Here is a 15426-nt window from a genome sequence, read left to right on the forward strand (position 1 = left end):
TACTCAAACTCTGTGTTTCATTATGGTTGTCCCAAACTCTATGTTTGTCTTTGCTCGCCCAACAGATTGGTTATTTCTTCATGATATCAACCTCTGTCTCGTGGTCAAGCCGTGTTGACTTGCTCCTGCTCTAACTCTGTGTATTTCCATGGCTGTTCATGAAAGAGTCCCTAACTCTGTGTATATTCCTGTTTGCCCAACAGATTGGTTCTTTCTTCATGATCAACCTCTGCCTGGTGGTGATCGCCACCCAGTTCAGTGAGACGAAGCAGCGGGAGCACCAGCTGATGCAGGAGCAGAGAGCCCAGGCCCACTCCTCCTCTACTCTAGCCAGCATGACTGAGCCCTCGGCAGGCTGCTATGAGTCAGTCTTCCAGCTGGTCTGCCACGTCCTCCGCAAGGCCCGCAGGTATGGAGTATGGAGGCACATTCATACCAAAAAAAACACATTGAAATACTAAGAGATACTAAGATGAGAAGTATATATTATATGTAATGATCAAATAGTTTAAATAATTATAAATAATGAATAAAGTAGTCATATCGCAGGTATGGAGGCAGATTCATGCCAAAATAAATGTGAATATTTATATTTATATAATTGATTTGATATGATGTTATGTGCTTCTTAACATGAGAATGTCAAGTTGAAATAACTAGAAAATCCCCAAATAAATGTTTATTTTGAGAATAAAACAAACAAAAATAAAACATTGAACAAAAAAAACATTGGCCTTCACCAGAGTGCATTGCTTTTCCCTTTAATGTTTCAATGTTTCAATTTCTTTTGGCATGAATGTGCTTCTATACACAGGAGGTCCATGGCGCTCTGTAACCGACTGTTGGGGAGGCCCAAGGAGGTGAAAGGAGCAGGGAGAAGCAGAGGAGGAGGAGGAGAGAAGACTAACGTGAATGGAGGAGGAAGAGGAGGAGGTGGAGAGAGTAGAGGGCTGCACAGACAGGGTGAGTGGCGAAGAGGGGGAGAGAGAGCGATGGAGGGTGGTTAGATTGGGAGTATGTAATATCGTTGCATAATTTGGAGGTTATGACATTCATAGGACACAGACTGGAAACAATAGATTGATTAATTAAAATATGAATTTGTGATGTCCTTCTAATTTTCTAAGGTTATGACATTCAACAGATGAGTACAGAGAGAGAATCGTTGGACGTCATTCCCTTATTTGATCTTCAAAGTTCCCATTTTAACCCTTTCAGCGGTCCACTGTCCCCACCACACCAAGCCCGACCATGCCTCCCCAGGCGACTCCATTGCCCTCACTGTCGCCCCCGCCACCGACGGCTGCCCTCATTGTACCGTGGCCCTGTCAATCAGCGACGGGGAGGGACCTGCCGGCAGCCTGGCCAATGAGGAGGCGGAGGAAGGAGCTTTGGAGGAGACAGACGGGGAGTGCAGCCAATGTGGCGCCGGGAAGGAGGAAGTGAAAGGCGGGGCTGCCGCTAAAGATTCTGGGGGATGTAGGCGGGGGTGTGGGGAGCTGTGGGATGAGACGAGGTTGAAGTTGTTGGGGATCGTGGAGAGCAAGTACTTCAATAGAGGAATTATGATCGCTATCCTCATCAATACCATCAGTATGGGCATCGAACACCACAATCAAGTATGGATACTCTGTCTATCTTTCTCTATCCATCTCTGTCTGTCTGGCTCTCTCTCTCTTTCTTTCTCTCTCTATCATTCTCTCTCTCTCCCTCGCTCTTCTTCTTTTCTCTTTGTCTTTCCCTCTATTTATTCTGTCTTTTTCTATCTGCCTCATGTCCACCACTTTTCTCCCTGTCTCTTCTTTTAGTCTGCATGTGTGAACCACTCTGTCTTTCACCATCACTTTCCTCCTCTCTCCATATCCAGAATCCATATAGTGACCTTTCATTGACCCCTCTATGAAAAGGTCACAGTAGAACACAGTGAAATATTAACCTCCACTTTATAGTACATCCATAATGCAACAAATACACACATATTTCTCCAGTCTCTCTCTCTCTCACTCCACATCCCTCGTTCTTTGTCTCTCCCTCACTCCACATCACTTGCTCTTTCTCTCTCACCACCTCCAACTCCGTCATCCACCCACTCTGTTCTTCCACCGCGGCAACAGAGAAATGTCTCTCATCTCAGAGAATGCTAAAGATAGAGAGAGAGGATAATTAAGGAGAGAGAGGTGGTCCTTTGGGAGAAGGACTGTCTATGGTTACACACCCTTTCACACACAAACATACGGACACACACACGGACAAACACATGGACACACACACACACACACATACACACGGACAGTAGGACTGTCTATGGTTACACAGCCTTTCTTCCAAGTGCTATGGTTTGACACACACATACAAACACAAACACACACACTAGCACACATACACTAGCACACACACATGGACAAATGCATCCACACACTCACACACACACACACACACAGACAGACACACTCCGTCCTCATTTACTCTCAGAGAGGTGAACATTTCACCTCCCAAATGCCGGATCAGAGGCGTCATCAGTGATGTCATCATAGGACAAATCTGTGTTAGGGATCGTGATTAGGTGGCAACCACAACACAGACACATTTAGCCAGACAGATTTACCATACATGAACGTGTGTGTGTGTGTGTGTGTCTAGAGAGAGAAAGAGGGACAGAGAAATCGAGAGAGAAAAAAAAGAGAGAAATTGTGCCACCACTCCGTGGCCTTTTGACTGATCGATGCAGGCCTATCAATCACAGGGAGAGGGAGGAAAAGAAAGAGAGGGAGGGAGGGGAAGAAAGAGAGAGGGTGGGGATAGAAAGAAAGAGGGTGTGCGTGTATAAAGCAATGTACAAAGATCTCTCTCTTCTCTCTCTCTCTCTCTCTCTCTCTCTCTCTCTCTCTCTCTCTCTCTCTCTCTCTCTCTCTCTCTCTCTCTCTCTCTCTCTCTCTCTCTCTCACCCTCCACCAGCCTGAGGAACTAACCAATGTGTTGGAGATCTGTAACATAGTATTCACTAGTATGTTTGCCATGGAGATGATTCTGAAGATAACAGCGTCCGGATGTTTCAGCTATCTGAGAAACCCCTACAACGTGTTCGACGGTGTCATCGTCATTATCAGGTGGAAGGAATATCATCCAAATCTTTTGAACAATATAATCCCAATATTCAAACCAATCTATACCAAAATACAGGGGCGCAACTTTGGTTTTAGAAATGAGGGAGATGTCACATATTTATTTAAATTATTTTGGGGGGCAGATAAACACTCCAAACAGCGTACCCGACCCTTGGAGGCATCCACATGGTCCTAAAGCACACCGTGCCTCGCTTTGTATCACATTCCAATGATAAAACTTGGGGGGACAAAGTGAAAGTTGCGCCCCTGCTGAAATATGTTGAAATGTGCTGAAATATGTTGAAATGTGTTGAAATTCTAGATTGAGTCTGTTAATTCTCAAAGAAAGTCAAATCACTAAACCTTGTCTCCCCATCCCCTCTTCATCCCTCCCCCCATCACTCCCTCCCCCATCCCTCCCTCCCCTGCCCTCCCTCTCTCCAGTGTGTGTGAGATCATCGGCCAGTCTGATGGAGGTCTGTCCATATTGAGGACCTTCAGACTCCTTCGTGTCCTAAAGCTAGTAAGGTTCATGCCCGCGCTGCGCAGACAGCTAGTGGTCCTGATGAAGACCATGGATAATGTGGCTACCTTCTGTATGCTGTTGATGCTGTTTATCTTTATATTCAGGTACACACACACACGCAGGGACGTACACACACACAAAGGGACGTACACACACACACACGCACACACACACACACACACACACAGGGACACACACACACACACAGGGACGTAAACACACACACACACACACGCAGGGGACGTACACACACACACACACAGGGACGTACACACACACACACAGGGACGATACACACACACACACACACAGGGACGTACACACACACACACACACACACAGAGACGTACACACACACACAGGGACGTACACACACACACACGCACACACACACACACACACACACACACACACACACACACACACACACAGGAACGTACACACACACACACACACAGGGACGTACACGCACACACAGGGACGTACACACACGCAGGGACGTACACACACACACACACACGCAGGGACGTACACACACACACACACGCAGGGACGTACACACACACACACACACGCAGGGACGTACACACACACACACACGCAGGGACGTACACGCACACACACGCAGGGACGCATACACACACACACACACACACGCAGGGACGTACACACACACACACACACACACACGACTTTGTACACATCTACACTACCAGTCAAAAGTTTGGACACACCTACTCATTCAAGGGTTTTTCTTTATTTGTACTATTTTTTACATTGTAGAATAATAGTGAAGACATCAAAACTATGAAATAACACAAATGGAATCATTTAGTAACCAAAAAGTGTTAAACAAATCAAAATATATTTGATATTTGTGATTCTTCAAATAGCCACCCTTTACCTTGCCAGCTTTGCACACTCTTGGCATTCTCTCAACCAGCTTCATGAGGTAGTCACCTGAAATGCATTTCAATTAACAGGTGTGCCTTCTTAAAAGTTAATTTGTGGAATTTATTTCCGTCATAATGCGTTTGAGCCAATCAGTTGTGTTGTGACAAGGTAGGGGGTATACAGAAAATAGCCCTATTTGGTGAAAGACCAAGTCCATATTATGGCAAGAACAGCTCAAATGAGCAAAGAGAAACGACAGTCCATCATTACTTTAAGACATGAAGGTCATTCAATACGGAACATTTCAAGAACTTTGAAAGTTTCGTCATGTGCAGTTGCAAAAACCATCAAGCGCTATCATGAAACTGGCTCTCATGAGGACCGCCACAGGAATGGTAGACCCAGAGTTACCTCTGCTGCAGAGGATAAGTTCATTAGAGTTGCCAGCCTCAGAAATTGCTGCCCAAATACATGCTTCACACAGTTCAAGTCACAGACACATCTCAACATCAACTGTTCAGAGGGAACTATGTAATAAGGCCTTCATGGTCGAATTGCTGCAAAGAAACCACTACTAAAGGATACCAATAAGAAGAAGAGACCTGCTTGGTTCAAGAAACACGAGCAATGGACATTAAAATGGTGGGATTCGTCCTTTGGTCTGGAGTCCAAATTGGAGATTTTTGGTTCAAACCGCCATGTCTTTGTGAGATGCGGTGTAATGAACGGATGATCTCCGCATGTGTAGTTCCCACCGTAAAGCATGGAGGAGGTGTTATGGTGTGGGGGTGCTTTGCTGGTGACACTGTCTGTGATTTATTTAGAATTCAAGGCACACTTAACCAGCATGGCTACCACAGCATTCTGCAGCGATACGCCATCCCATCTGGTTTGGGCTTAGTGGGACTATCATTTGTTTTTCAACAGGACAATGACCTAACACACCTCCAGGCTGTGTAAGGGCTATTTTACCAAGAAGGAGAGAGATGGAGTGCTGCATCAGATGACCTGGCCTCCACAATTCCCCGACCAGAACCCAGTTGAGATGGTTTGGGATGAGTCAGACGGCAGAGTGAAGGGAAAAGCAGCCAACAATTGCTCAGCATATGTGGGAACTCCTTCAAGACTGTATGAAAAGCATTCCAGGTGAAGCTGGTTGAGAGAATGCCAAGAGTGTGCAAAGCTGTCATCTGTAGCTCAATTGGTAGAGCATGGCGCTTTGTAACGCCAGGGTAGTGGGTTCGATCCCCGGGACCACCCATATGTAAAAATGTATGCGCACATGACTGTAAGTCGCTGGATAAAAGCATCTGCTAAATGGCATATTATTATTATTATTAAGGAAAAGGGTGGCTATTTCAAGAATCTCAAATATAAAATATATTTTGATTTATTTATCACTTTTTTGGTTGCTACAAGATTCCCATATGTGTTATTTCATAGTTTTGATGTCTTCACTATTATTCTACCATGTAGATAAAAATAAAGAAAAACACTTGAATGAGTAGGTGTGTCCGAACCTTTGACTGGTACTGTATACAGTGGGGGAAAAAAGTGTTTAGTCAGCCACCAATTGTGCAAGTTCTCCCACTTAAAAAGATGGGAGAGGCCTGTAATTTTCATCATAGGTACACGTCGACTATGACAGTCAAAATGAGAAAAAAAAATCCAGAAAATCACATTGTAGGATTTTTAATGAATTTATTTGCAAATTATGGTGGAAAATAAGTATTTGGTCAATAACAAAAGTTTCTCAATACTTTGTTATATACCCTTTGTTGACAATGACACAGGTCAAACGTTTTCTATAAGTCTTCACAAGGTTTTCACACACTGTTGCTGGTATTTTGGCCCATTCCTCCATGCAGATCTCCTCTAGAGCAGTGATGTTTTGGGGCTGTCGCTGGGCAACATGGACTTTCAACTCCCTCCAAAGATTTTCTATGGGTTTGAGATCTCCACTCCAGGACCTGAAATGCTTCTTACGAAGCCACTCCTTCGTTGCCAGGCGGTGTGTTTGGGATCATTGTCATGCTGAAAGACCCAGCCACGTTTCATCTTCAATGCCCTTGCTGATGGAAGGAGGTTTTCACTCAAAATCTCACGATACATGGCCCCATTCATTCTTTCCTTTACACGGATCAGTCGTCCTGGTCCCTTTGCAGAAAAAACAGCTCCAAAGCATGATGTTTCCACCCCCATGCTTCACAGTAGGTATGGTGTTCTTTGGATGCAACTCAGCATTCTTTGTCCTCCAAACACGACGAGTTGAGTTTTTACCAAAAAAGTTCTATTTTGGTTTCATCTGACCATATGACATTCTCCCAATCCTCTTCTGGATCATCCAAATGCACTCTAGCAAACTTCAGACGGGCCTGGACATGTACTGGCTTAAGCAGGGACACGTCTGGCACTGCAGGATTTGAGTCCCTGGCGGCGTAGTGTGTTACTGATGGTAGGCTTTGTTACTTTGGTCCCAGCTCTCTGCAGGTCATTCACTAGGTCCCCCGTGTGGTTCTGGGATTTTTGCTCACCGTTCTTGTGATCATTTTGACCCCACGGGGTGAGATCTTCGCATGGAGCCCCAGATCGAGGGAGATTATCAGTGGTCTTGTATGTCTTCCATTTCCTAATAATTGCTCCCACAGTTGATTTCTTCAAACCAAGCTGCTTACCTATTGCAGATTCAGTCTTCCCCAGCCTGGTGCAGGTCTACAATTTTGTTTCTGGTGTCCTTTGACAGCTCTTTGGTCTTGGCCATAGTGGAGTTTGGAGTGTGACTGTTTGAGGTTGTGGACAGGTGTCTTTTATACTGATAACAAGTTCAAACAGGTGCCATTAATACAGGTAACAAGTGGAGGACAGAGGAGCCTCTTAAAGAAGAAGTTACAGGTCTGTGAGAGCCAGAAATCTTGCTTGTTTGTAGGTGACCAAATACTTATTTTCCACCATAATTTGCAAATAAATTCATTAAAATCCTACAATGTGATTTTCTGGAGAAAAAAATCTCAATTTGTCTGTCATAGTTGACGTGTACCTATGATGAAAATTACAGGCCTCTCTCATCTTTTTAAGTGGGAGAACTTGCACAATTGGTGGCTGACTAAATACTTTTTTTCCCCACTGTATGTACATGCACACACACACAAACACACACATACGCAGGCAGGCACAATCACATGAACACACCTGGTACGCATTCACTCACACACACACACTCACCATGCACACAGTGTACAGTATGTGTGTAAGTGTGCCTGTCTTCTTCTTCTTCTTCTTCTTCTTCTTCTTCTTCTTCTTCTTCTTCTTCTTCTTCTTCTTCTTCTTCTTCTTCTTCTTCTTCTTCTTCTTCTTCTTCTTCTTCTTCTTCTTCTTCTTCTTCTTCTTCTTCTTCTTCTTCTTCTTCTTCTTCTTCTTCTTCTTCTTCTTCTTCTTCTTCTTCTTTTCCATTCAGGCGCTTCAGTTCCACTTCAGAGTGCAGAGGTATACACAGGAGAGATGGATTATAATGACAATGCCCTCTATTAATGTCAATAAAAATGAAAACTCCCTAGACATACAGTAGCTACACAAACACACTCCATGGCTGGTTACATAAGCTTGGCTTACAACTAACATGTTTCAGCAAACATCCCCACATCAGGTTATGATTTAGCCATTCTTATTCCCTGGACCACTTTTTAAAAAATGTTTATATATCCTTAGGGTTGCAGTATCTTGGGAATGAGTGTAGTTTTCTATTGGTCTTATTAAAATACAAGTGTATTCGCTATCTTGTGTTGCAGTTATCTTGGGCATGCATATCTTTGGCTGTAAAATTCAGCCTGAAGACAGAGGCAGGAGACACTGTTCCAGACAGGAAGAACTTTGACTCTCTACTGTGGGCCATCGTCACTGTGTTTCAGGTAATGGGAGGTAGTAGGCATGACTCCACCCCCCTCTAGCTCTCCTCTCATCCCTCTCTCCTCCTCTCATCCCTCTCTCCTTCTCTCATCCCTCTCTCCTCTCCTTCTCTCTCCCCTCTCCTTCTCTCATCCTTTTCTCCTTCTCATCCCTCTCTCCTTCTCTCATCCTTCTCTCCTCTCTCTCCTCTCTCCTTCTCTCTCCCTCTCTCCCTTCTCTCATCCTTCTCTCATTTCTCTCCCTCTCTCCCTTCTCTCCCTCTCTCCTTCTCTCATCCAACTCTCCCTTCTCTCATCCCTCTCTCTCTCCTTCTCTCATCCCTCTCTCCTCTCCTTCTCATCCCTCTCTCCTCTCCTTCTCTCTCCCTCTCTCCTTCTCTCATCCTTCTCTCCTTCTCTCTCCCTCTCTCCTTCTCTCACCCAACTCTCCTTCTCTCACCCTTCTCTCCTTCTCTCATCCCTCTCTCCTCTCCTTCTCTCATCTCTCTCTCCTCTACTCTCATCCCTCTCTCCTTCTCTCTCCCTATCTCCTTCTCTCTCCCTCTCTCCTTCTCTCATCCTTCTCTCCTTCTCTCATCCCTCTCTCCTTCTCTCATCCCTCTCTCCTTCTCTCATCCCTCTCTCTCTCCTCTCCTTCTCTCATCCCTCTCTCCTTCTCTCTCCCTCTCTCCTTCTCTCTCACTCTCTCCTTCTCTCATCCTTCTCTCCTTCTCTCATCCCTCTCTCCTTCTCTCATCCCTCTCTCCTTCTCTCATCCTTCTCTCCTTCTCTCATCCCTCTCTCCTTCTCTCATCCCTCTCTCCTCTCCTTCTCTCATCCCTCTCTTCTCTCCTTCTCTCTCCCTCTCTCCTCTCTCTCCCTCTCTCCTTCTCTCATCCTTCTCTCCTTCTCTCTCCCTCTCTCCTTCTCTCTCCCTCTCTCCTTCTCTCATCCAACTCTCCTTCTCTCATCCAACTCTCCTTCTCTCATCCCTCTCTCCTTGTCTCACCCCTCTCTCCTTCTCTCATCCCTCTCTCCTTCTCTCACCCCTCTCCTTCTCTCATCCCTCTCTCCTTCTCTCATCCCTCTCTCCTTCTCTCACCCCTCTCCTTCTCTCATCCCTCTCTCCTTCTCTCATCCCTCTCTCCTTCTCTCATCCCTCTCCTCTCCTTCCTCTCATCTCTCTCTCCTCTCCTTCTCTCATCTCTCTCTCCTTCTCTCACCCCCTCTCTCCTTCTCTCATCCCTCTCTCCTTCTCTCACCCCTCTCTCCTTCTCTCATCCCTCTCTCCTTCTCTCATCTCTCTCTCCTCTCCTTCTCTCATCCCTCTCTCCTTCTCTCACCCTTCTCTCCTTCTCTCATCCCTCTCTCCTTCTCTCACCCCTCTCTCCTTCTCTCATCCCTCTCTCCTTCTCTCATCTCTCTCTCCTTTCCTTCTCTCATCCCTCTCTCCTTCTCTCATCCTTCTCTCCTTCTCTCATCCCTCTCTCCTTCTCTCATCCCTCTCTCCTCTCCTTCTCTCATCCTTCTCTACTTCTCTCTCTGTGTAGATCCTAACCCAGGAGGACTGGAACACGGTGCTGTATAATCGAATGGCCGCCACCTCTCCTCTAGCTGCTCTGTACTTCGTAGCTCTCATGACGTTTGGGAACTACGTCCTCTTCAACCTGCTGGTGGCCATCTTGGTAGAGGGCTTTCAGGCTGAGGTAAGAGTTTAAGCTTTTAGGGAGGTGGAGGGGAATTAAGATAATTTAAACCAATGACATCGGCATAGGTCTTTTGATGTAGCATTCATGTTCTTTCCTCCTCTCTCCTCCCACTCTTCAATCCATTCCTCACCCTTCTCTCTTGCTCTCCCTCCCTCTTTTTCCCTCTCTCTCTCTCGCTTGCTCTCTCTCTCCTTCCCTCTTTTTCCTCTCTTCATCAGGGAGATGCTAATCGCTCGTATTCAGATGATGACAGTTTCCCCTCTAACTTTGACGAGAGTGAGAAGCTTAATGATTCTCTCAAACTGTCTGGTGAGTTTTCATATACTGCATTCAAAATATAATGCTGTGGTTTGGATTTTAGCATTCAGAATACATTTACATTACATTTACATTTTAGTCATTTAGCAGACGCTCTTATCCAGAGCGACAAAGCCTGTAGCAATTGTTTCAAGGATAGTTTTTTCTGAGAGGACAAAGCACAGAAGGTTTTTTATGCTCATGTTCAAGGATGTGTGGGGGAGAAGAAACCATTAAAAATATGTTTCCATTTAAGTTGTTGGTATAGCATCCTTGAAACTATTGTACATGGACTAGGTATTCAGTCACAGACAAAGAAGAATGTGGCTTGTTTTGCGGTTCCCAAGAGAATGATTGAAATCAGTAAACATTTTGTTATAGGTGAGAGCTAACTAAATACAAACACACAACATTATTGAAAGAGAAAAAGAGCCTGATAAAGGAGGGATGGGATTCATACCAAAGTGGACCAGAGTTATAGTGCACAGAGTGCTAAAGTAGACGGGACAAAGATGAAGACAGGAAGTGATGTTCTTGTTGTTTTGGGTTCATTCTGGTAGCACTCCAGTGTTCTGCTACTACAACACAAGCACACACACACACTCCCGTCCCCCCACCCACCCCACACACCCAACTCTTCCTCACTGTCTCCCAATTCCATTCCAGATGTCTCCACCTTATTTGAACCAAGGCAGCTTCAAGCTCTGCTCAGACTGAAAGAGTGAAAGAGAAAAGAGAGTGAGACTACGTGTTCTAACTGACAAAAATAACCCTGTCTGTTATCTATAAATCATAACTCTAACCCAAGGAGTTAGCCAACCAGCTTACACAGCCCCCAAGCTCCCAGCTTTGGGACACTATTAGATCAGCTAAGACCTGGAGAATACACATCATGAACACATTGTAACTCTATCATTATCAAATCAAATCAAATCAATCAAATTTTATTGGTACATGGAATACAACAAGTGCAGACATTACAGTGAAATGCTTACTTACAGCCCTTAACCAACAGTGCGTTTATTTTAAACAAAAAAGTAAGAATAAAACAACAACAAAAAAAGTGTTGAGAAAAACAAAGAGCAGAAGTAAAATAAAGTGACAGTAGGGAGGCTATATATACAGGGGGTAACGGTGAGTCAATAGGATTGGGGGCACCGGCTAGTTGAGGTGTTGAGGTAATATGTACATGTGGGTAGAGTTAAAGTGACTGCATAAATACTTGCCAGAGTAGCAGCAGCGTAAAAGGATGGGGTGGGGGCAGTGCAAATAGTTCCGTAGCCATGATTAAGCTGTTCAGGAGTCTTATGGCTTGTGGGTAGAAGCTGTTGAGAAGTCTTTTGGACCTAGACTTGGCACTCGGTACCGCTTGCCGTGCGGTAGCAGAGAGAACAGTCTATGACTAGGGTGGCTGGAGTCTTTGACAATTTTGAGGGCCTTCCTCTGACACCGCCTGGTATAGAGGTCTTGGATGGCAGGGAGCTTTGCCCCCAGTGATGTACTGGGCCGTAGACACTACCCTCTGTAGTGCCTTGCGGTCAGAGGCCAAGCAGTTGCCATACCAGGCGGTGATGCAACTAGTCAGGATGCTCTCGATGGTGCAGCTGTAGAATTTTGAGGATCTGAGGACCCATGCCAAATCTTTTAGTCTCCTGAGGGGGAATAGGCTTTGTCGTGCCCTCTTCACGACTGTCTTGGTGTGCTTGGACCATGATATTAGTTGGTGATGTGGACACCAAGGAACTTGAAGCTCTCAACCTGTTCCACTACGGCCGTCGATGAGAAATTGGGGGCGTGCTCAGTCCTCTTTTTTTTCCTGTAGTCCACAATCATCTCCTTTGTCTTGGTCACGTTGAGGGAGAGGTTGTTGTCCTGGCACCACACGGCCAGATCTCTGACCTCCTCCCTATAGGCTGTCTCATCGTTGTCGGTGATCAGGCCTACCACTGTTGTGTCGTCGCAAACTTAATGATGGTGTTGGAGTCGTGCCTGGCCATGCAGTCATGGGTGAACAGAGAGTACAGGGAGGGACTGAGCCACGACTCTGAGGGGCCCCGTGTTGAGGGATCAGTGTGGCAGATGTGTTGTTACCTACCCCTTACCACCTGGGGGCGGCCATTATAACTCCATCCTGCTAATCCTGCAAGGTATAACATATATTCTGTATAGCCTGACCTCCGTAGAGTACCACAGTATGAGTCATAATACCCATAAACCTAGCGGTCAAACAAGGAAATGGTTCCAGCTAATAGTTTTCCCGAAGATTTTAGAAACAATTAAAATAAGGGCTGTGTTTTCGTAGGGCTTACCCTGGCATGACGTTTTGATAACCATGTAAATCTCTCTCATACAAGGTGACTTTTATCAATATATTCGTCTGTATTTACCCCCAACGAATGAAATGCTAATTAGCTGCTAATGTGGCTTATCATAAAGAAGTACAAATGCCGTGATGATCTGGACGACTGCCGAATCGAAGCAATGGTAAGAATCTCTGGATTGACTATCTAATGTTAGCTAAATGAGTAATGAATAAATTGACTCCATTTCTTTAAATGTACCTGTTAGCAAAGGGGTCAGCTAGAGATGACGTGCAGGAGCTTGCAGGGATTTGTAGTCTTGCATGATGTCAACTTTGATGCTAATTATCATTTTCCGAATCTGAGAGTAAATAGAGCGAAATATATTGATAAAAGTCACCTTGTCGGAGAGATTTACATGGTTATCAAAACGTCACGCCAGGGTAATGCATACAGAAACACCGCCCCTTATTTTTCTAAAAATCCCTGCGGGGAAAATGAATGGTGGTAAAACGATTGGAACTATTTCCCTGTTTGACCCAGGTTTTTATGGGTATTGTGACACCTCCAATGTGGGGCTCTATGTGAGGTGTCAGACCTAGTATTCCTGTTGTGGATAACTCTGTTCCGTGTCTCCTTGGGGTGCTAAATTATGGATGTCCACAGCTGTGGTTTAGAGAAGACTGGAGAGTATGAATCATGTGTGTTTGGTATTGGAATACATCAAACAAGTGGAACTGGCTGGGGGTCTATGAGGATTTAGGAAACACTACAAGGGCTGTTTTAGAGACACCATTTAATTGTGAATAAACCTCTGTCCTTTTTCTTTTTCTTCTTTTACTTTTACTTCTTCTTCTTCTTCTTCTTCTTCTTCTTCTTCTTCTTCTTCTTCTTCTTCTTCTTCTTCTTCTTCTTCTTCTTCTTCTTCTTCTTCTTCTTCTTCATCTTTGCCCCTTTTAGATCCTAAGATCTGCACTTTGACTCTAACGGGCACCTGGAGTTGACCCCGGTGATGAGCCCCAGAGGGTCGGGACCTCGCTGACAGGTTGACCTATGCCCTGGGGTCAGCCGGAAGAGCAGTGTCACGAGTCTGGGCAAGGCCAACCTGGAGCAGAGGAGATCATTCTCTCTTGTGAGATGTAAACACACACACACACTCAACCATTAACCCAGAATTTCTTAGTATAAATACCCTTAAAATAATACTTCCCTAACAGCAACACTTAGCATATCGTAGAATATAACAATTATTATTTAAATGTGAAGTCCATGAATCTATGATTTCTAGACCCCAGACGATCGACAAGTTGCATTATCACGTTACACACTACACACCACATAATGTCAGTTATCAAGGGTCTGCTAGCCACTAGTCAGCCGTAGACTATTCCGGATGGAGTCTTCCTCCGATAAACATTCTCGACGACAAGGAGATTCTGATCTCAACGTTCCCAGTTCAGGAACTCCTCGACTCGCCGACTGTCTGTCGAGCGAAGCCTGCCTTTGGTTGATTGAGGCCTGCTCGCTCCGCGGGCTTCAGTCGCCATAGCAACCCCTGTTAATTAAGAGAAAGAGAGGGAGAGAGGGAAGGAGAGAGGGGAGAATGAGAGAGAGAGAGAGAGGATTATGTATAGTTTAGTGACATACTTGTCTCCATTGTCATCTTTGCTGAAGGTCTCCCCATACCTTTTAAGTACTCCACTGCCTAGGGGTCAGTACAGGATTATTTCTGTACCCTACCATAGTTTGAGAGAGTTCCAAGTGAATTGTTTGGTCACAGATGTCATTTTGAATTTACTCAATTTACCTGAAGAATCTAAAAACTAGTTTCTGTCTTTCTTCCACTGATGTTTTGATGTATCTCTGTTTAATAAGGTGAGACACATCTCACAAAAAAAAGAAAGGGGGGGAAAGAAATAAGTGTTGCTACAGCAACGGCAGTATAAATTCCTCCGGTAGAGTATATAGCTGTGAATAAGACTGTGATTGTCGCCGCCACTGGGACGATTCCAGAAGTAAACCATGTAATTATCCTAACAGTGTCTGTCACCTTCCAGGGCACCACACACACTGTTTAGAACGGTCAGTTATCTCAGTTGGTAAAGTTTCACTGGTAAAGTTTAATCTGAAGCGTCTGCATAAAACTGTCTATAAAGTACATATATATATATATATATATATATTATATATATATTTATAAATTATATACATATATATATATACAGTACCAGTCAAAAGTTTGAACACCTACTCATTCAAGTGAGGGTTTTTCTTTATTTTTACTATTTTCTACATTGTAACATCAAAACTATGAAATAACACAGTATGGAATCGTGTAGTAACCAAAAGTGTTAAACAAATCAAAATATATTTTATATTTGAGATTCTTAGAAATAGCCACCCTTTTGCCTTGATGACAGCTTTGCACACTCTTGGCATTCTCTCAACCAGCTTCACCTGAATGCTTTTCCAACAGTCTTGAAGCAGTTTCCACATATGCTGAGCAGCTTGTTGGCTGCTTTTCCTTCACTCTGCCGTCCAACTCATCCCAAACCATCTCAATTGGGTTGAGGTCGGGGGATTGTGGAGGCCAGGTCATCTGATGCAGCACTCCATCACTGTCCTTCTTGGTAAAATAGCCCCTTACACAGCCTGGAGGTGTGTTGGGTCATTATTCTGTTGAAAAACAAATGATAGTCCCACTAAGCCCAAACC

At 44.6% G+C, this 15426-nt stretch overlaps 1 protein-coding gene and 1 long non-coding RNA gene across 2 annotated transcripts in view; both read left to right on the forward strand.

The window, feature by feature from the left end:
- The window catches only part of LOC123489736 (voltage-dependent T-type calcium channel subunit alpha-1I-like), a gene marked incomplete at its 5' end in the record, with an annotated part of 29694 nt that extends 21661 nt beyond the window's left edge, over positions 1-8033 (forward strand). The window contains 6 exons of the mRNA XM_045220151.1: positions 204-409; positions 815-963; positions 1219-1619; positions 2956-3107; positions 3549-3734; positions 7979-8033. Coding sequence (XP_045076086.1) covers positions 204-409; positions 815-963; positions 1219-1619; positions 2956-3107; positions 3549-3734; positions 7979-8033 — 1149 coding nt within the window. The remainder of the gene's footprint in view (positions 1-203; positions 410-814; positions 964-1218; positions 1620-2955; positions 3108-3548; positions 3735-7978) is intronic.
- Positions 8034-10013: 1980 nt separating this feature from the next.
- Positions 10014-13693, forward strand: LOC123489735. The gene is made up of 3 exons (XR_006660626.1): positions 10014-10111; positions 10333-10423; positions 13672-13693. It is a non-coding gene; the product is annotated as an uncharacterized LOC123489735 (long non-coding RNA).
- Positions 13694-15426: the final 1733 nt, after the last annotated feature.

Source organism: Coregonus clupeaformis, unplaced genomic scaffold (assembly GCF_020615455.1).
Source record: "Coregonus clupeaformis isolate EN_2021a unplaced genomic scaffold, ASM2061545v1 scaf3232, whole genome shotgun sequence".
In the NCBI taxonomy this organism is placed as follows: Eukaryota; Metazoa; Chordata; class Actinopteri; order Salmoniformes; family Salmonidae; genus Coregonus; species Coregonus clupeaformis.